Source organism: Diadema antillarum, unplaced genomic scaffold (genome assembly GCF_040938485.1).
Source record: "Diadema antillarum isolate AM-2024a unplaced genomic scaffold, OU_Dant_1.0 seq00001311_RagTag, whole genome shotgun sequence".
NCBI lineage: Eukaryota > Metazoa > Echinodermata > Echinoidea > Diadematoida > Diadematidae > Diadema > Diadema antillarum.
Window position 1 is genome coordinate 367,310 of NW_027272084.1, and position 21,421 is coordinate 388,730.

Consider the following 21,421-nt stretch of genomic DNA (forward strand, 5'->3'; position numbering starts at 1 on the left):
GGCAACTTGTGTCATCACTCTCCACAGAAATATATTCCCAGCAGCATGTTTACTGCACCATTTCACTTTGCACTCACATCACAAACGTATACAATATCTTTTCAAATTATACAAGGTGGCAAATCATTACCATAATGACATTATTTATCAACTAAATCTTGCACTTTTATACTTAGGTATTTTATTTGTGTCACTTTGTTTTCATTTGAGAAGAGAGCCGAACAGCCCATGCATATTCAGCTGCATTTAGTCCAGCTGGTCTTCCATAGGGTCCAGTCGGTTATGAGGCGTGTTATCATATGCATCCTGGTCCCTGCGGTGAATAGAAGCTGGGTCTTTTACGTGCACGAGTTGTGACTCTCTCACACGCCATATTACTCACGGGACATCCATTTTTTTTTTGTCATATCCGAGGGACAGAATGTTTTGCCTCTTACTAGACAATATGTGCTAGAGGGGACGGTGTGATTACACACAATATTGCTCAGTTAGACAGGGGAATCGAACCTTGATTCTTTGGATCTGGAGGCAGAGACAAATCACCGCCCTAAAACTTTCGGGCTGCTACTTTTTCAGGCAATTGCTTATGATAAGCCCGCTCTTTGCATTATTCAAAATTGTATCCATTTTTTTTTTCTAGCAAGGTTTTTGTAAGTATGTTTCTATATACCCTGTATTATCTGTCTGATTTTCAGTAGATTTTTTTTTGTCATCTGTATTTCTTGTTACTGTTGTTAGAGTTGAAGACCTGAATATAAGAACGACCCAAGTCCAATTTTTGGCCAAATTCAGTTTGACATGGGAAATTATAGCTTATGCATGGACTCATCTTGTGTATACATGATAAATCCTAATTACCCCCGGAAGTGCCTGAAATCAATGAGTGAAATCTTATATGAATGTAAGAATGACCCAAGTCCAGGACTTTTTTACATTCATATCTTAGCGCCCTCTCTCATCGCTTCTCTCAACTCATATAGCAGCCTATCCTGTATATGATACAAAGAACGACCCAATTAAGTCCACATGATTCAAAGAACGACCCAAGTCCATCACACAAAATGGCCTCTCCACAACTAATGTAAATGTTAATTGTCATTATAAATTATGTTATAATTTGTATATACAATGTTGCCTTACCATCACAGTTCAATAGAATATTATTGGACAAATTAAAAGGATATGAAGGTTTTTTTTAAGTTTACTCGAAATGGCCTTCCATGGACTTGGGTCGTTCTTATATTCAGATACTCAATTTATTATTTAAAAAAAGCAGAAAAGCCAACATTATCATGATTACAGTTCAATACAGACACAGTAGATACAGCGCAACCGGCCTAAAGTGATGTAATTCCTTTCCTTCGTTGGACGAGAATGGATATGTATGCAGTTCCTGTCGACAAATTAATCAAATCATACCTGCAGATCTAAGATGTACATACCAAGCCATCTAAAAACATACAGCTTATTCTCCTATTGGTAACTAACTTTAAAATTATCACAAACTCAGTGGAAATTGCGAGCTACCTAACAGTATCAAAAGCTATACGAGGCGAGAGCGTAGAATTAAGAAGAAAAAGAATTCCAGCAGGTTTTCTGCTCCATTTCACTCAAACAGGCCCAATGACGATGGGAAACATTTATTGATTATCTCCTTCTCCTACCAGGGACCGGAGACGTTGTATCTCGGCTGTGTAGAGATAAAGAAAGATGAGATAGAGTACAATTACTGAAAAAATATAAAAAATGAATATTTATGAGTTTTTTTTTCATTATTTTGCATGCTGTTGAAAAGGCCATTCTTTTTCCAATAGAATGACACCAAGTTCTTTAATTTTGGTTAATGCGTTATGATTTTAGAACCATTTTTGTCAACTCTTGCAATTTTCAAAATGTGATCATTTTGCACTCTCAGAGATACCGAAACCAGCGACAATTCGGCTTGCCATACAATCAGTAGCGTTCACAATGTGTGGAATGTGAGGCGGACGGTGTGATTGTCATGTCCATCACCATTGTGAAAGAGTCGACCTGTTAGGCTCATTGAGATGCTAAATTTAGCTGGAAAATAGCGAGGTTTATTCAAAGGCATGATTGGCAGTGGCGTGAGTTCATAAGTGGTTTAGGAATAAAGCCCGTACTTTTAATTAAGTGTGCATTGATAAATACATTGAGAACTGAAAAGAATACTGTTGTGTCGCTTTATGATTAAATTGATTTATGATCTTCATTATGCTTGCTTTTCTTTGTTGTTTTCATTCATCTGAACATAACTATACAGATCAGACAGCTCAGATTGAGAATTTTTACAATCAGTCAGCCACAGTGTTAAAACGTGTCTTTAGATTTCTTGCGACTGCTCGGAGACACTGTAAATTCACAATAGACATCTCAGAGTTGTAGGCTAGCGAAGAGATCTCTGCAACTAGCAAAATCTGCAGTCGCGAGCTAGTTTCAAGCCCGGTGAGATACCCGTTAATTCGTTCATAAACCGACGCAGCAATATTCTCACTTCTCACTGTATTTATCAATGTATTATCATACTTGAATAAGTATGGGTTCTATTCCCAAACCACTTATGAGCTCATGTCACTGCCAATTATGCCTTTGAATAAACTTCACTTTTTTCCAGCTAAATTTTGCATTTCAATGAGCCTAACAGGTCGTCTCATTCACAATGATAACGGACAATGCCAACCACACTGTCTGCCCCACATTCCACACACTGTGAACGCTAGTGGTTCCATGGTTAGCCGAATTGTCGCTGGTTTCGGTATCTCCGAGAGTGCAAAATGATCACATTTAGAAAAGTGGAAGGGTTGACAAAAATGGCCCTAAAATCATAACGCATTGACTAAAATTAAAGAACTTGGTGTCATTCTATTGTAGAAAAAATGGCCTTTTCAATAATATGCAAAATAATAAAATATTTGCAACGATATTGCTGAAATTAAAGATCTTATGTGTTCCGTTCTTTCTGGGCCACCCTGTATATATTTTAGGAAATAATATGGAGTGCAAAATGAGAAATGAAAGCTGTATACATGATGCCTCATGTTCTGTGTCTGTATTCGATATGATATGTACGCGCATGCTCAAATGAATAGTAATGGAATCAGATCAATTGCATGGTTGTTGTGGAAAAAGGCAGAGTACGCGATGCCCTATAAAAGCAGATCGACTCCATGAAATGATTACTGTAGTACCTCTCAAAATGACAGGAATAGTATTGTTCAAATAAAGAGTCAATACAGGTCACATCATGGTATATGTCTTTACCTGCATTTGCTCGAAGTTGCGGTAAAATATTGTCGTTGAAAAAGCACGTGTCCGCCTTTGGATGACCAACGTGGTTCTCAAAAGACAGCGAAATGTCTTTGTACGCCACTTTCTCCTTGTTGAATTTCGGCCAAGGTGGGTACAAAGAGCCAACCTCATCGTTGCCATCTACTGACGAGAGATTGGGATTTCTGTGGGGAAAAAAAACACAGAAAATCAAAGGAAAATAACCATTTTCCTGGTGTTCAATGTCATAACGAATGTTGTTGTTTTGCATAATTGAACAAATATGTAATTGTTATTCCTCATCACATGAAACGATACACCTTCGTCGTTCTCTCTTCCTAAAGCCCGCCGCAGACTATACGATTCACGACCTTACGACTGACAGACTTTGGATCCGAAATAAATCACAGTATCCTCAGAATAAACACCTCTTGGTTATTTCAGATCCAAAGTCCGTCAGTCGTAAGGTCGTGAGTCGTATAGTGTGCGGCGGGCTTAAGATATCTGTAAAACATGCCATTCGGATGTAATTGAATAGAAAGGAAATGCTGCGAGAACATGTGCGTAAAACTTATTCATGTTTTGGATCGACGAACAAAATCAAACTAGACATTTGTTTTGAGTCCGAGACACATTGCAGTCACGGCTGTTACCGCATGTGATACCCTAGAGCTCTTTTGGCATTTCAGAGCAACTTGAAAAAGTGTCTATTCCTTATGTACAGATCCTATCTGGCTAAAACACCCGCCAATAACTGTTATGACTGTGGTGTCCCAGTTGCGCACGATTTTCCTAAATGCATGATACAGACTGCGGCGGGCGCGAGCCGGTCGTAGTATATAATCACGTATTCATCAATTACCATACGCCTGCGAGTGTGGGGCATCGCAGTAATGGCGGACTTCGTTGTCAAAGGGATCGGTTTATAGAGTTCATCCGAAAGACATTCAATTCAATTCAATTCAATTCAATTCAAAGTTTATTTCATTTTTCGACAAAACATATAAGTTACACTTCTTTTGACAACAGAGAATAAGGTAAACAGAACATTATGTATCGAAAAGAATGTAAAACAATTGAGGAGGACCTTAAAGTTATTATACATTGTACATGTAGTAAAAAAAACAGAAGTGATCGAAATAAAGTACATGTATAACTTTGCTTAAAGCGCGAAAAATGGAGAGACCCACTAAAAAGACAGAGCTTGTAGAATGTGGGCCCCTCTGGAATAATAACATCAATGGAAAGATTAATTGAAGCATCATGAATACAAAGGAGAGGGGGAAAAAAAGAGGAACAAGTCTGGAAGCCCACTGAGAACTAGATTCACAGATAAATACACTTACTATTATAGACGTGAACAACATAGGACAAGACTAGACAACAAAACAACTGCTGGAGAAAAGGCTGTACGGGACAAAACGGGATGGACAAGACTAACAGACGCGAACAAACATGAAACAAGACTAGCCAGCAAAACAACTACTGAAGAAAATGCTGTATGGGACAAAACAGAATGGAAACGATGAACAAATAGTAGACAAAATAGCAAACGAAAGTGCACAACAGAGACAGCGATCTTCGACAGAAGCGTATAAAGAGAAACAGATAATGGTTGTGGAGGGGAAAAAAGTGATTGTAGCGTCTGAAAGGAGAAAAGCAAGGAAATGAAGGGACGTGAGAACAGGAATAAGACAGACATTCATGTCTTTGACTCTTTTGGCGAAAGCGTAGATAGCAGCAGACATCCAAAAGATTACAATTTAGAGTTCTTCAAAGAGGAAAAAGTAAGTCTGTATGTGAGAAAGAAGGCCAAATGGCTAATTTTGTCCTGGAAAGTCATACGACTGCAATAGAAAGGACTTCAGTCTCCTCTTGAAAGAATGTATGGATGGGGCGTTTTTTATATCATGATTCAGAGAATTCCAATAATTTGGGCCGATATAAATAAGTGTATTTTTAGCAAGAATCGTGCGTAAGAGGGGTAAATGAAATTCATTGGAACGCCTAGTGGGATATTCATGAAATGATTGGTTTTTTAGGAACATGGAATTAAAAATAGACGGAAGCAAATTGTTACAATACTTATACATAAATTGGCCTAAATTATACAAAAATAAATCTTTAATTTTTAAGAGCTTATTGGAGGTAAACAACGTGTTTGTATGAGAACGTACAGGGAAATGGCAGATAATGCAGAGGGCTTTCTTTTGCAAGAGGGACACTCTTTCAAGTAAATTCCAATGGCATGATGGCATGCAACAACCTGATTTCAACTTACCGCGTCTTTGCAAAGTTGGACCAGTATTTCATGGTTTGCACGGATATTCGAGCCTCCTCGTCGGTGAATTTCGTTTTGCCGAATCCGACAATGTCATCGTCTGGATCAACAGTGAGGGCCGAACCCATCACGAACTGCAGGTCATCTACATGAGTCGCTCCCATCCAAGTAATGTCTTTGCCCCAGAAGGAATGGGAGGGGACATGGGACATGACGTACATGTAGACTGCGTTTCCTCTTGCGGAAAGGTACTCCGCCATGACGAAGCTCGGACAGAGGAAATAATTGTCCCCGAGCTGCTCGGCTACCATGTCGAAATAGTTCCGGTCAGCATCGCTCAGCTTTGAAAGCAAAATCATGATTTGTCATAATCATCTTCATGCATGCTCTTCACTAGACCTTAAGCACCCCTGAACTACGAGTGGAAAATCGCATTCGATTCTTAATGCTACAGTTACACACGGCCGGGTCACAAAACGGATTTGATCCGGGTAAAAATGAGCCATATTAGGCCCGAAATGGAGGGTAATTTATGCTACAATCACACACGGCCCGATTTTGAACCGGGTCCATAAGGAATTAAAACCGTATCGATCCGGTTCGAGACGTAGAGAACCGTATTGACCCGTATTGCACCGTATAAAAATTCGCTTTGATGAATCCTTTTCGACCCCTATCGACCCGTGTCAACCCCCTTCAACCCGCAGTGAACCCGGATGTAAACCTTGTCATAAGTCATCATCCATTGCATGAAGGCAATGCGGTATACGGCAAGGGCCCATACGGTTTTACGCTGCAGGTTGCAGCGGGTCGATGCGAGTCAATGCGGTTCGAACCGGGTCAATTCGGATATCAATACGGAATTGAAATCCGTGAGAAAATTTTGAACATGACCAAATTTTTTCACCGTCGTATCGTAGCAACCGGAATCCGTCAGGAATTGACATGGGTTACGATGCGGGTAAATGCGGGTCTCTATGGCTCGAACCGGGTCGATAAGGTTTTAATTCCTTATGGACCCGGTTCGAAATCTGGCCGTGTGTGACTGTAGCATTACCCCGACCGGGAAAAAAAACCGATTTCCATTTCTATTAATCTTCTTAACGTGTCAGCATCACATGATATTCGAATAAGAGAGAGAGAGAGAGAGAGGGAGCGAAATGCATCATTTATGGTCCACCACAATAATTCTGACAACAGAGAAAATGCTAACATGAACAATAAAAACAGGAATGAAAGAAACGATGGCAAGTCTGTTGTAGAATATCTTTCAACTGTTTACGAACTGCAGCTCAGATGACGTCTATATACCGATAAAGAATGGTACAATAACCTCAGGAGTCCTTACGCCTGAAACATTTATGGTTGCTTACTTCATCAGCTGTTGAATAAACGAATGTGATTGCGTCAATCACTTGCTGGTCTACACCGCCATCGCCTAAAAGCAGGTTAAGAGAGAGGGCATCCTGCATGACAGTCTTGTTCATAAGTGGTTTGATGTTTCCCCCTAAGCCTCGATGTTGTGGGAGCACAAACACGTTTCCCTCGTCGCTGAGGTAACCGATCATGGTGTCGACACGGTTAAACTCGCCATCGGCGGCCATGTCGAAAGGGATTCTTGGAATGAACTGGCCGTCGACCACAGGGCGAGACATGATTTCTGCCGCAAAAAACATATCCTACGAAGAAACAAAAACAAAATGTAAGGAGGGGGGAAATACTTTTAATGTTCTACGAAGGTTCGTTGATCCGAAGTGATATAGGGTCCGTAACGAACCTTCGGAACGAGCTTTGTTTCATTTTAGGATTAACGAACCTTAGGAATAACGAACCTTAGCTCATTTTCGGATTAATGAACCTTCGGAATAACAAACCTCACCACATTTTCGGATTAACGAACCTTCGGAATAACGACCCTTCGGACCAAAGAATCTTCGGAATAACGAACCTTCGGTATAACGAGCTGTAACCGTTGATACATGTATCTACACCCGTTAAGATCATACGTAAATGGATGCTGCAAATCAAATACAAGTCCACAGCATTTAATGAAAAAAAAAGTACTGACGGAGAGAAAACGGATGGATAGCCCTACTTTGGCTGTCACTATGTTTGGCATATTTTCTTACATTCCGCGAAGAGAGCAGGAGAAAACGGAAGAAAAAGACCAAAAAAAAAAAAGAGAAAAAGAGACAAAAAGCGTGAGAGGGGGACGAAACCACATAATTATGATTTACAATTATTACATATTTCTGCTGCCACATAGCAAAGCTTGCTCCCTGAATGTCATCCAATTTATCTAATTTCCGAAATGGAAGTTTGCATTTAACATAAACCAGCACTTGTGTGCAGTGCAGTGATACTCCAGGACAAGTTTCATCATTTTTCATCATTCTGCAATATGGATTTTTAGGAACAATATTTGGACCTGCATGGGTACCTTGTCTATGCTCTGAATGTCTACATTTTCCAGCATAAGCCTATAGGCACTCAGTGAAGCCAGATTACATGGTTCAACAAAGTTATCATGCTAGTGGAGTGTAGTGATTTGCAGTCAACAGGCTGTTGCAACAATGAAGCAAGAAGTATGTTGTGAAACTCTCACATTTAGAGAGTACCCCTATACAAGGACACAAGCCATGAGAAGGTTTCAAAGGATCTTGATACATTGCTCGACGAGGGTGCTTCTCTTCATGACTGTAGAGATGTTGATAAACTTGTCGACTTCTTTGACTCAGCTGTGGGGACTGCACTTGATCATCGTGCTCCAGTTAAAGAGCGGACATTAAGACACAGATGTCACCCTTTTGAGGTATAACGAGGATATAATTATCTGCCCATCGTGAGCGTCGTAGAGCGGAAAAGATATGGGGCAAAGCGAAATCCCCTGAAAAAAAAACAACCTTAGAATCTTACTATGACTTCAATGGCATGGTCAGGAGGGTTCTCCTTAAGCATTATCTGAATACTGCAAGGAATTAGCTTCCAAACTGTCACGAGACTGCTTTTGGAACAATCAATTCTCCCCTCAATCGCAAGAGCACTGCTTTACCAGCTCAAGATTCACTTGCAAAAATGAGCGACCAGTTTGCATCCTTTTTGCTGATAAGGAAAGTGATATCAGCCGTGATCTTACTCATCAGTGCAGGAACTAGGTCTTTAATTCTGTGCTCACAGATCAGCGAACTCAGCGATGAATTTGAATTGTGTGAGGTAACCATTGCTATTAAAGCTTACGCGGATTATCATGAAGAGTCCATCTAAGATTTGCCGTCTTAATCCTTTAGCTATACATGGTTGCTGAAGAAACATCTTCCGACTCTTGCTCCTTTGATCACTGCTATGGTAAATATTTTTTCCATCGGCAGGAACATCCTCAGACTCGCTGAAGCATACTACTGTGATTCCGTGACAAAGAAATCCCCAGTGACTAAAACATTCTTAAGAACTACTTACCAGTTTCCAATATCGAGGTCAGATACAAGATCATTGAATGTAAAGTCACAGCTCAGCTCGTTCAGTACATGACGATTACAATATCTCTCAGTCTTTTGAGTCTGCTAATAAGAGCGACCATATAGCTTCGAGACATCCCTCCTCAAGGTCCAAGATGGTATCCTTATCAGCAATGAAAAAAAAAAAGATAGGAGTGATGCTGGTAACGGCTGAACTGTATGATGCTGACGATACAAGTGATCTTTTAATGTTGCTTGATATCTTATACTTTTGGTATCAAAGGTTCATCCTTACACTAGATGGCTTCTTACTTCACAAACAACACACACTTGTTTTGAATCCCTCTAATCTATATGAAGTGCACTTGTGCTGTCACTGCCTGGTAGTTTGTATACATTTGATCTCCTATGACCATGTATGACATCTCATAACACTTTGTATCCAGCAGAAAGGCGCTCTTAAAATGATACGAACTGTTTTTATAATGAACTGATGAACTATTTACACAAGTTAAAACAAGTAGGCCCCTATCTGTTTCTGAAGCTATTCCGATTAGCATGATCGTTGTTGTTGGCATCCATTCGTCTCGAGAAAAAATGGCGTAGGACTAGACAAGAAGTTTACACCGCCTTGAGTGGTTGTATATTCCCACTCTAATCAATGACAATCTCTGGAGCACATGCAACGGATGAAGATACCGAGACTACCCTTGCCTTCCGTCTGGCTCTCTTGTTAATCTGATGAACGTGCCTTGCAGCTTCAGCCCTCTTGACGCCCTCTCTGACGGTGCCTCTCCACAGCTGATGATTGTCAGCTGCACCTTTCCATGTGCTGGTGTTGATGTCAAACACCTTCATGTCGCGTTTGCACAAGTCTTTGAAACGAATATGAGGCCTTCTCATGGGACGAGACCGTCCCCTCGTTGCGACCTGGTTCCATTCGACGCACCCGATCCAACCACTTCAGGCGTCTCTGGCTGAGGAGCGAAAAAATGTTGAGAATGCCGGCACGTTCGAAGAACTTTGCTTTTGTCTAGCTGTCCTGCCACTTTATGTGCTATAAGGACGCAGGCTTGGTAAGAGCGCAGGATGATGTTCTTGGTCAGCTAACTGTTGTTCCATACACATTTATTTGTTCAGTTTGGCCATGACTGTGGTAGCTTTCCCTATTCCATTGTCAATTGTCTCATTGTCAAGGGAGAGGGAACTGGAGGTGGCTGAGCCAAGGTAGGTGAAGGAGTCCACTTCTTCCAGATGAGTGTCATTGATGGAGATGTCTGGAGGAGAGTCAGTGACTTTGGTCAAAATCTTGGACCTAGTCAGCCGGAGTGGACGCTTTAGTCTCCTGCAGAAGCTTTGATGCCTCCCGAGATTGCTCTAGATTATCACTTCCATTCACAAGGACATGCAAAGTAGAGTCTGCTAAAACGAGAGAACTTCTAATGCCTTCGCTGTGAACAGATGTGTGACGCAAGGCTGCGAGCCCTTGCACAGACATTTTTATTCGGATTTTTCTTCTCCATGCTCTTTCATTATGCCTTTGATGACTGCACAGAAAGCATCTACATGCTTATCAAAGCGGACGGGAAGCCTTTAATATCGCCCAACTGCACGCCAATACTGAATTTAGAGAGGTTCTTATCCGAGAAATGCTGTTCGTTGATGACGCTATACACTGCTATCGCACACAGAAGCGGAATTGCGAAGGCTAGTTGATTGTCTGTCCCATTCAAGATCTCGATTAGCATGGTACCTTTGCTAATATCGTATCATATAAAGACATCAGCAAGCGTGGACGTGGACTACTCTGAACTCTTCGTCAGCGTCCATTATGCAAAGTTTTTCTTCTTCAAGTGAATATATGCATTATACTATATGTTTGCTCTCAGCTTTCTGAGGGTGCGAGTGCGCTTTGTCCTAATGTTTTTGCTTTCCGAATTATTCTCGAACAAAACCGTTAACAGTTAACAATTCTAATTCATTTTATTGATTACGTTTATTTGACTGAATTTTCTAATCCGGAGAGCCAGAAATGTAAGGTGTAAGGTCTTTATGATTATCAGCAATCGTTAAGTTTGTACATGGTATATCAGGTCTATCACTGATACAAGGATTCGCAGAAAATTGACCTTGTTGTCTAGGGAAGGATACAAATATACGTTATCCCCCAATATAGGGAAACAAACAAACAAACAAACAAACAATCCAAAATATTTTCTCTGCGAACTTTCTTCTCTTTCTTTGTTAGATGGTTGGTGTCATTACACAGATGACACCCAACACTTACTCCTGCCAGGAAGTCGACGATCTCATCCACCGATTTGCTGTTGAGACATTCCAACAGCTCTTCACTTGTTACCGCGTCGCAGTTTAGCGCCGAGCCCAGGGTAAACGCCTTCTCTCTCGCCTCCTCTGTAGTCCCTGACGCCCAGTCGCACGCCACTCCACTCTGTCAATGACGTCATAAGAAATGAAATCAAGACAGATCCTTACGTATTAGAATGACTTCTTCACCTCATGTGGGTAAAAGGTTGATTGAATTTGCAAGGGATTGGTTGAAGACTTACGCCATTCATTCATGGCAAATTACCAAGTAGACAATTGATTTTCTACATGGTTTGTGTACTTAAAGTTTCGTAACTATTTTGGAGCAATTGAGGGAGTTTCTAATGCGCAGGGTATAATGCTTTCTCTACGAAAAGAAAAAAATGTAATTCATCTGTATTATTGTGTTAGCACGGTGAATAAACCTTCCTGAACATACACATTTATTTCTGGTACAATGATGTTAGATGAAATCCTGTGAAACCAAGGTATCCATGACTGTTATACAACGCTTAAATCACATAAAAAGGTTTAACCTGCATGATGGCGCCTGAAAAGAGACCAGCGCTCATAGGAGACAATACGTGAAGGTTGACGCTCGCTCCTCCGGCACTCTCACCGAAGATAGTAACCCGAGTGGGATCACCGCCGAAGGCTGACGGAAATGAACGTAAAAGTACGTCCCTGTTATAACATCATCTTAATCTCAATCGCTATTCACAAAAGTAACTTATCTTTCAGTTTTCAGCTCTACTCATTATGTGATTTTAATCTATTATTTACAGACAATGATCTATTGACTAATAATATCCTTAGACTGGAAATGACGAACGAAGGATAGGTCAATCCTCAGTGTATGTATAAACTATTATGAAGGAGTTAAAAACAAGTGTTAAAGAAATTATATATATTATATATATTATATCATATTATATTGTCGCAAGTGCTTGGGGCTATATATTGTTATGAGGACTGTATAACCGTTTTTTACATTTGGCGTGTCATTCCTTTCTTGTCTAAATAAGAGTTTCGTTCTTGCTATCCTTGTGGTTCTTTATGGAAACACAGATAGTCTGAAGCATCCGTTCAGCCCGCGACACTCGGTAATGATGATCTAAAAATAAATTGCATGAAAACAAAATCAAGCAAAGACACTTTACTAATGTCGAAATATATTCATTTAAGGCCTTAAACCTTCCTATCACATTAAATTAAGACCAGCAATGAAGTTGATTGGAGACTTCTTTGTTTGTTTGCAGACAAAGCATGGTTCAGTATCATTATAATCCGTGATAATTTCACCTGCAATATTTTCCTGAACCCATATGAGCGCTTGCCGTTGATCAAGCAGCCCGAGATTACCAGGGATAACGTCGTCTCCTAAAACACAGAACAACATGAAACAGAATGTCAGTTACACTGGACGAGAGCCATACAGATATCATAACATTAAATTTATTCTTTCTTCCCATGAATCTATATTATGCTTGCCTCTTTCGTGAAGACATTTATTTGATCAAACAGCATCAGTGACTAGAATGCCAGCTTTTATCATTTATTTTCATCTTTTATATATATATATATCATGGTACTTTCTGCTTTTCCGTTGAACAAAAGTCAAATGTGAAGTAAAGAATACGAAATTAATAAAGTGTTTGTATGTGTTTTTGAATGAAGACACTCACAAAGAGCTTTATTGTAAATGAGCTGAGCGCTATTTTAAATCATTTCAAAGCAAGTCTAGCATCGGACAAAGCAAAATTAGACCTTTTCAGTAATAAGTCACTTGTAACATAATAAGGAATATTCTAGAAGTTATGATTACAAATATCCTTGTCTTCGTTTTTAGCAGCTTTAATCACATATATCTCAACTTAGCAAGAATGGAGTTAGCTCGTTTTGCGATAAAATTCGTCATATTCTGCGTCTAATTTTGTGTCTATTGCTCCTTCAATGTCAACCCACCGGTTGTAAGGAAACCGAAGATGCTAAGTCGATAGTTTAACGTGACAACGATAACATCATTCAAGGCAGCCAACGGGATCGGCAACAATGTAGGGATGGACCCAGCCCAGGACTGAAAACCACCTCCGTGGATCCAGACCATCACAGCCACCGATCTCGGCTGGAAGAAAGGTAAGAAGGGGTTCATTTTTTATGTTATTGACGGAAAAAACAGGTATTGCACTGCTTTGAATCATATTTATTAATTTCTGACATGAACGTTAAAAACAGAAAAGTTAAAGAATCATATTTGTGTCATATTTTTGTGTCATATTTTTCTTTCTTACAACTCTGTGATAACACTCTCGTAATTTCTCTTTCTTTCTTATAACTCTTTTATAATAACATCTAACAAGTTCCTATTCTTTTTTTCTCTCTTGAACCATTCTAGTCTGTCTCTGTCATGTCAGTACAGAACAGCATATTGAGATTATATGCTGATGATAATCTTGAGAAACTTAATATGACAGAATGCAATTTCCCTCTAATCAGGAAACTGACAATACCTTATGTATTTCCAAAACATCAAGTCATAACGTCATCCGGCGATCAAAAATTATAAGGTAAGCTTCAGACTTCCATCAGCACTTAGTCGTCATATAAGAGCCATTTTCTGGGTTCATGTGTTAATTGTGTTCACCTTGCTCGAGAGAATCGAGCGTGTCAATAATCCCTGCCCTGTAAATATGCAGTGAAACTACCCTAAAGGCAATGTTCTTAATCTGCGCATATTTGTCATTTCAGCGTTCTGGTCGAGGTAAAAGTCCGTAGGGACTATTTGCCCACAGTCTTCTTTGAGAACATGTTTGCACTGAATTTTAGGATCAATATTTCTGACCTTTCGATTGTGCTGGTCAAATCGTTATCTATAAAACAAAGAAATGATTTCCATATTTACCTTAGGCTTTGAATTCTTGTAAAGGTTTCATTCAAATAGACAGAGCATAACGCAATACGTACAGCGATGTATTAAATTATAACACTTTAAAGAATATTTATTACAAGTTTTACTGTACTTCTGTAATGTAATGTCATTTAGGCCTAATTGGATATGTTTTATTGATGTCTTGATATTACATTTCAGCATAATATCCAAGAAATTTGGAAGAAATGACGATTCTGTACTTTTTTCATGGAAGGGCAAATTGTGTGCCAGGGATGTTGTCTTGGTTATCACAATTGTCAGCGTATAAATTTGCACCACAGCGCCCAAGTACCAAATACACAATTGCATTCGAGTCGAGAAATCAACTCAGAACTTTTTTAATGTATCTGATGATGCATGCACCACAAAACACAAACGCACAAAAAATCGCAAAACATGGATTTTATTTTAGGCTATATTCGGAAAGAGCAGTCTCTAAGCTTTAAAATGATGTACAACACATCACAAATGGACCTCTTAACCTATCCAAATAATGAAACGAAGATACACACTCTAGAAAAGTGTTTAATGAGAAAAGAGGCTTTGCAATATAGGGTCTATTCAAGTGCTTAAACTTGACAAGCCGTTCTTTGGCAACGAATGGGACAATAACAGAATGTAAAACTCCATAGTAACAGCAATGAAGGGCTAGAATTAGCATGATTTATTAACACATTCTACACATGACTGATACGAACTTTCAAAGCAGTAGCCTTATCCTTTCAAAAGTTATTGCAGTTGAAAGTTAAAAAATTGTGTAAAGGGTTTTTAAGAAATGAAAAGGGGACTCTAACACGCACCCAATTACAATATTCTACAGAAAAGGTGTTCAAGAAAAACTGCTAAAACAAGACTTCGTTTTCCGTTTTTCATCCCAATCTTAAGAATGATGTAGAAGAAGAATTGGGTTTTTTTTTCCCGGAAATATGCAAAAATTAAGATTGACTAGGTTGACCTGTGTCACCCATTTTGAGTCCTAACATAAAATCAGGGTTTGCGACTTTTTGTTGGTTTTGTGAAGCACGGTCACATATGTCACATTGCATGACAGCAATTTTGAATTTCTGACAGCACCATTTATAACACAAGAAATGATGCCATCCCCAACAAAACTAAACGAAATGAACAAATAGATGAAGGAGATTAGAGTTAAAGGTAAACCATAGTTTCCACTTGCATGCAGATCCGTCGATTTTTGCTTTATAATTGACACAATCTGCGAAAGAAATATATGAGATATAACGTTGTAATAACACGATTTCATTGAGGTAGCGACGAAAAATGCGAAATATTAGCCAAAAAGCTACGTCGACAATATTTCACAATCCGGCAACATATCCGATTGTGGTTGCTTCTTGATTGATTATCGATAATCGACAGATCAGATTGTGGCAGAATCCATCGATCTGCAGTGAAAAAGTGAATAGCATGCAGCCTGTTGGGAAGTGCTATAGGGCAATCACGTAACTTTCAACCCACCTCTACTGAATGAGGAGGGCTCCCCAGGCATGAAAATCGTGTACTACGATCAAAATCATTTGACAACTTTGATCTCTAAATATTCCAGAACAACTCAATATCCTGGCAAATCGCATTTCTCAGCGGGCCAATTCAATTCAATTCAATTCAATTCAATCATAGTTTATTTCCAATCAACGAAAATCAAAAACATAGTACAATGTATACATGTCATTAAATGATATTGTTCAAACGCTTGCAAAAGATTCATGTAATATACGAGACAAATTATAGAACAACATATATGTACAATAATAAAGAGGAACACTGTACAAATACTACGTGGGCGAGCGGAAAATAAATTCGATCATGGAAAATAGTGATCCACTAAAAAGCAAAGCTTGTCGGACGTGGATCGCTAGATAAATAATGAGTGAATGATATACTATTCTATAACAATATAGATGTAGTTATTTTGAGATACACAGGTCGGGAAAAAAATATAGAATACCAATGCTATAGTGCCCGGACACTGTTCATTGAACCACGTGTACCGGGAAAATATGACAAGGACAATACAGTCGTACACACATTCAATTACCCACACGCATATACACTGTTGGACGCGAGACAGTACCGAGAGGAGAGAAGACGGTAACAATACAAGTCTACGAAGAACAATAGACAGGAAAGGAAAAGGAGAGAAGAAAGAAGAGAGGTCTGCACACAGGACACGCCAAGTGCTGCGACATCAGGACAGGTGAAAGCTCAAGCATAAATTATAGCAATTTAAATTATCTAAGATTATAAGTAAAAAGTAAATATTTTCTAAGTTTATATTTAAATGTGACGAATTTGGGGGAATCTTTTAAACTATTATCTAAATTATTCCAAAGTCTGCGTCCGGTATAAAGAAATGTATTTTGGGCATGTGCGGTTCTCATTAACGGAAGATGGAATTCGTCGGATCGTCGCTTGGGATAGTTATGAACATGACTGTTTCGATGGAATAAATCGTGGAATATTTTAGGTAAAAAGTTACCGTTGTAATTAAACATAAACTGACCAAGTTGAAACACATACAAATCATTTACTTTTAATATTTTATGGTCAGAAAACAAAGCATCTGTATGTTCTCGGGTATGTAAATTAAAAACAATTCTAAGCGCTTTCTTTTGCAATAAAAGAAGTTTATCAAGTAACATCTGATATGTATTACCCCAAGCAAGAATCCCGTAGTTTAAATAAGGGAGTATCAAACTAGAATAAAGAGTTAATAATGCAGATGAAGGAAGATAATATTCTAATCTATTCATTACGCCAATGTTACGTGAAATAATTTTACATATGTTATCAATATGATTCCTCCATGAAAGCTTGTTATCAACGCAAACACCAAGAAATTTAAAAGAAGAAACTTCTTCTAAGGGAGTAGTATCAAATGTTATATTGCCTGGGAGGCTATCTAAAGAATTACTAAAAAGCATAACTTTTGTTTTTTGAATATTTAATGACAATTTGTTTGCGTATATCCATTGTATGACCTTTATCAATTCTTCATTGACTGTTCTTATTAAGATATTTGGGTCAGGGTGGGAAAAAAAAGATTAGAGTCATCCGCGAATAATATGAATGATAGTTTCTCCGAGGATCTATGAAAGTCATTAATATAAATAATGAATAACAATGGGCCTAATAAACTCCCTTGTTGAACACCACATGCAATTGTTTTACTTTGAGAGTCAAAGCCGTTGACATGTACAAATTGGGATCTTTCTGATAGGTAACTCGTGAACCACTCCAAGGCCTTTCCACGTATTCCATAATGAGACAGTTTGGCGAGAAGTATTCCGTGGTTAATCGTGTCAAAGGCCTTGGAGAAGTCCAAGAAGATACCTATTGTGTGTGAAAGTGTGTCGAGTGCGTGTGTGACTTTGTCGATGAGGGCAGGTAGTGCGTGTGTTGTGCTGTGATTTTCCCTGAATCCAAATTGAAAGTTTGAAAATATGTCGCAGGTTTTAAGAAAACGTACTGTCCTGATGTAGACTATTCTTTCAAGAATCTTAGAAATAGAAGATAATAAAGATATGGGTCTGTAGTTATTGACATCATCCTTCTCCCCTTTCTTATAAGTAGGAATTACTTTCGCAATTTTCATGCTATTTGGCACATGGCCAGTTGCAAGCGATGAGTTGATAATATGTACTAAGGGATCCACTATTTGAGGAATTATGTTTTTTATCAAATAGTTGTCAATTCCGTCGTGGCCAGGACTTTTACCTTCTTTCAAATTGGCAACAATCTTTATTATTTCTTCTTTATATGTTGGGTCAAAAATATAGTTTTGGAGTTAGGTGTATCTAAAAAATCACTAAAAGATTTACTAGAAAGAGGAATATTTTGAGAAAGATTTTTTCCAATTGAAGAAAAGAAGTCATGCCAGCGGGAATGTTGCTGGAGGCATTGCCCCTTCGAACTTCAAAAATATTAGATGAATTGTTAGGTGTATTCATAGCATTCTTTAATGTTTTCCATGTGTTTTTCATGTCATTTTTATATTTGCTTATCTGATTAACATAAAAAAAATTCTTCTGCGTACGCAATAATTTGGTGAGTGTGTTTTTGTATGAAACATATTTTTTCTTATTTTTTTTCAGTGGGATTACATCTATATTTATAAAACAAATCATTTTTCCTATCTATAGATCGTAATATAGACTGGGTTATCCACGGGAGTCTTGGAATTTGCTTATATCTATTTTTTATGTTACGCAGGGGAATATGGTTATCGATTTCGGAGGTAAGAGTAGATATAAAATAATCATAAGACAAATTAACATCGGTAGTGTTGTATACAGAAGACCAATCGAGTTCGTTTAAACTGTTTTGGAGACTTGTAAGATTATCTGCAGTAATCTTACGACGCTTATGATAATTATTTTGTTTAGTCAGTTTAATTGGAACCTGAGCAAATATAGAAAAATGGTCAGTGATGTCTGAGAGGACAATACCAGACTCAGGAAGTGGAAGAACATTACAAAAAATGTTGTCTATGAGGGTAGCCGATTGGCTGGTGACACGGGTAGGTTTGGAAATTAATGGTAAAAACGAAGCAGACATTACTGTTTCTATAAATTCTTTTGAACTGTTTTGGGAGTTACATTTCATGAGATCGATATTAAAATCGCCCATCAGAAATGTATCTTTAATAGATATCATGGGATTTTGTACTAAATCCTGCAAAACTGTCAAAAAATCATTCAAATTCGACCAATCATAATGTTTTTTCCATGTGGATTTATCAATTCAATAAAAAGGGATTCGAGTACATCGCTCATAACACTAATCTCCTCATGTATAATATATTTAAATTTTTCCGAGATGTACAAACCAACTCCTCCGCCAACTCTCTCATTTCTATTTATAAATACAAATTCGAATCCGGGTAAAGGAAATAAATGACTGATATTGGAGTTCAACCATGTTTCTGTTAGCCCTATGATGGAGCAATATTTATGATCTGGGTTTTCTAAGAGTAAGCGCAACTTATCAAAATTTTCATTGATATATATACTGCGTATGTTAAAGTGAGCTAACAAAAATGTTTGATCAACTGTATTCGTGATCCGATTTTTATACTGATTTTCAGTCAAATAAACACACGATGGACTCTGGACTGGATCATTTGAGTCAAAGTTATATTCAAATTCTTGTGCTGAGGTATTGTATTTATCGGATATGTAATCTTCATATAAACTGGAGATAATATTTGCATGATCAGATTCAGAGTGCCTTACTGTGTTATAGAATTCATCATTATTCAAAGAATTAAAAGCAAAATTTATTGTGTCAGCCATGGGTTAGAATATAAAACATTCGGGAATTAATAACTGGCCTCCAGCCTGGTCCCAACTCAGCAGCTACGTGGGGATATGCAGACCTAAAAGAAGAAAGGAAACCGAAATGCGTACAGAGAAACATGAAACACAGACAAAACAAGGAAACGAACATGAACACAGATGACACAGAATCAACATCATTGACATTCCGGTATATTGACAAATTCCAAATGGTGCAGGATGAGTTTTTAGTCCTTTTGAGAACTATGTTTTACCTTTATTCAGGGGGCGAAAGAAACATGATTACATCAAATACAACCATTTCTACCTGAGGCTGCGGCACGTAGACATCAAGAACGAGACAATCTTCCGTCTGTGGCCCTTCAAAGTTAATATCAAGGATAGGTAGTATGGTTTGCGCGCAAAATATGTCGGTTCTGGTTGCATCAAAGTCCCCTTCAAGAACTTTCGCCATAGGGCGTTTGAAACGCCGCTCATCAACCGGTGGCTCGGCGTAGGGTATCCCAGTGAACGCTGCCACTTCTTCGCTGAAATCAGGTAGGTGGTGGGATCTGACATCGATGAACTTCCCTCGAAAGGTGGCCTTACCAGCCTGCACAATCGGCTGACGTTCTCCAATACTCGCAGAAGAAAGATGGAGAAGACAAACGAAGAATGTAATTGCCAGGGCAAAAGAGAGGATCCGAGTGGCAGCCATGTTGGTACGAACAGAGTGAGCTTGTTCTCCAAGGTCTCAGTCTAGGCCTTCACAATAGGGGTAATCTGCTTCCATGTAATCAATACGTAGGGCTTAAGGTCAAATGTTCAAGTGTAAACATCTAAGGCGATGTCCGACCAAAGTTCTTGTGTGGAGAGCGCACGTATACAGTACCATTGGCATGACCCCGGCCTCCTTCCTACAGTCCTGAACGTTCTTTCAGCTCACAACTTCACACTGACCGAAGGATAAACGCGATCAAACAAACAGGAAATGGCAGACTTAACGAGTTGTTTTAAAGGTCAGGAAAAGGGGACAAAGGAAGAGGGGTTAAAGGTTCATAAACAGACCACATACGATTATGATTTTAAAAAGAAAGGAACTTGAAAGTAGGGCTCATTCTGCTATGTATACAGGCATTTCTGGGGGGGGGGGGGCTTTAACTTGAAAGTAAAAGTACTACGATATAAGTCTTCCTTTATGCTGTTATCAAGAGAATTCTGAAATATAAGCCCAAAATGAGATGGCAAGTAAAATTCATTGGATTGCTGGGTAGGATTGGAATTCTTTAAGTTGTGATATAAAAAAATTCTTTATCTTTGAATTCGTTTAAGCGTAAGTTAACTTTTTTTTTGTTGAACTCATATTAAGCTATATACGATTCATTACCTAGCTGGTCTTTACAGCCTAAGGGTTCATCGTCAATCATTGATTTCATCATTGTTTACATTATCTTATTTGTATAAACTTTGTTCGGCTGATCGAGCTAAAACACCTCTATTCCCTCTTCTGATCCAGATGTACAGCACCTCAATTCCATCTTCTGATCCCGATGTTCAGCGTGTTGGCTTTTCCTTTCACTTCCTTTTTCTTTCTCTCCTTTCTTTCCATTGTTCTTTTGTGTTTTATTACTGTCATGGTATACCCTACTGTAAAGTCATGTAAAGTCGTTGTGTTTCTACTGTCTTGTTCTGTCCTGTTTTGTTCTCTCCTGTCTTTGTAGAAACAAAAAAAGTTCAATGTATTCATAAGAATCCTTTGAGTGGTTCACAATTTACAAGCATGCTCTTCAGTGAACCTCTCAGTTCTTTCTTTCTTTTTTTCCCTCCAAACATAACTTTGTATTTTGCC

The 21,421-nt window shown here is 38.6% G+C and overlaps 1 protein-coding gene across 1 annotated transcript; it reads right to left on the reverse strand.

The window, feature by feature from the left end:
• Positions 1 to 1,640: 1,640 nt before the first annotated feature.
• Positions 1,641 to 20,290, reverse strand: LOC139708127 (cholinesterase 1-like). The gene is made up of 10 exons (XM_071620104.1): positions 19,901 to 20,290; positions 13,312 to 13,471; positions 12,649 to 12,726; positions 11,883 to 12,001; positions 11,309 to 11,470; positions 9,730 to 9,873; positions 6,940 to 7,245; positions 5,567 to 5,907; positions 3,280 to 3,470; positions 1,641 to 1,690 (listed from the first exon to the last, which is right to left on the reverse strand). Exons 1-10 carry the CDS (start codon positions 20,288 to 20,290, stop codon positions 1,641 to 1,643), a joined length of 1,941 nt encoding a protein of 646 aa, XP_071476205.1.
• Between the last annotated feature and the right edge of the window lie 1,131 nt (positions 20,291 to 21,421).

Coding starts and splice junctions, on each gene's coding strand:
- LOC139708127 (XM_071620104.1), bottom strand. CDS start 20,290: ATGGCTGCCACTCGGATCCTCTCTTTTGCCCTGGCAATTACATTCTTC. Junction 7,246..9,729: donor GAGCCAGACGGAAGGCAAGG/GTAGTCTCGGTA, acceptor GTTTCTTCGTAG/GATATGTTTTTTGCGGCAGA. Junction 3,471..5,566: donor TCCAACTTTGCAAAGACGCG/GTAAGTTGAAAT, acceptor TTTTCCCCACAG/AAATCCCAATCTCTCGTCAG.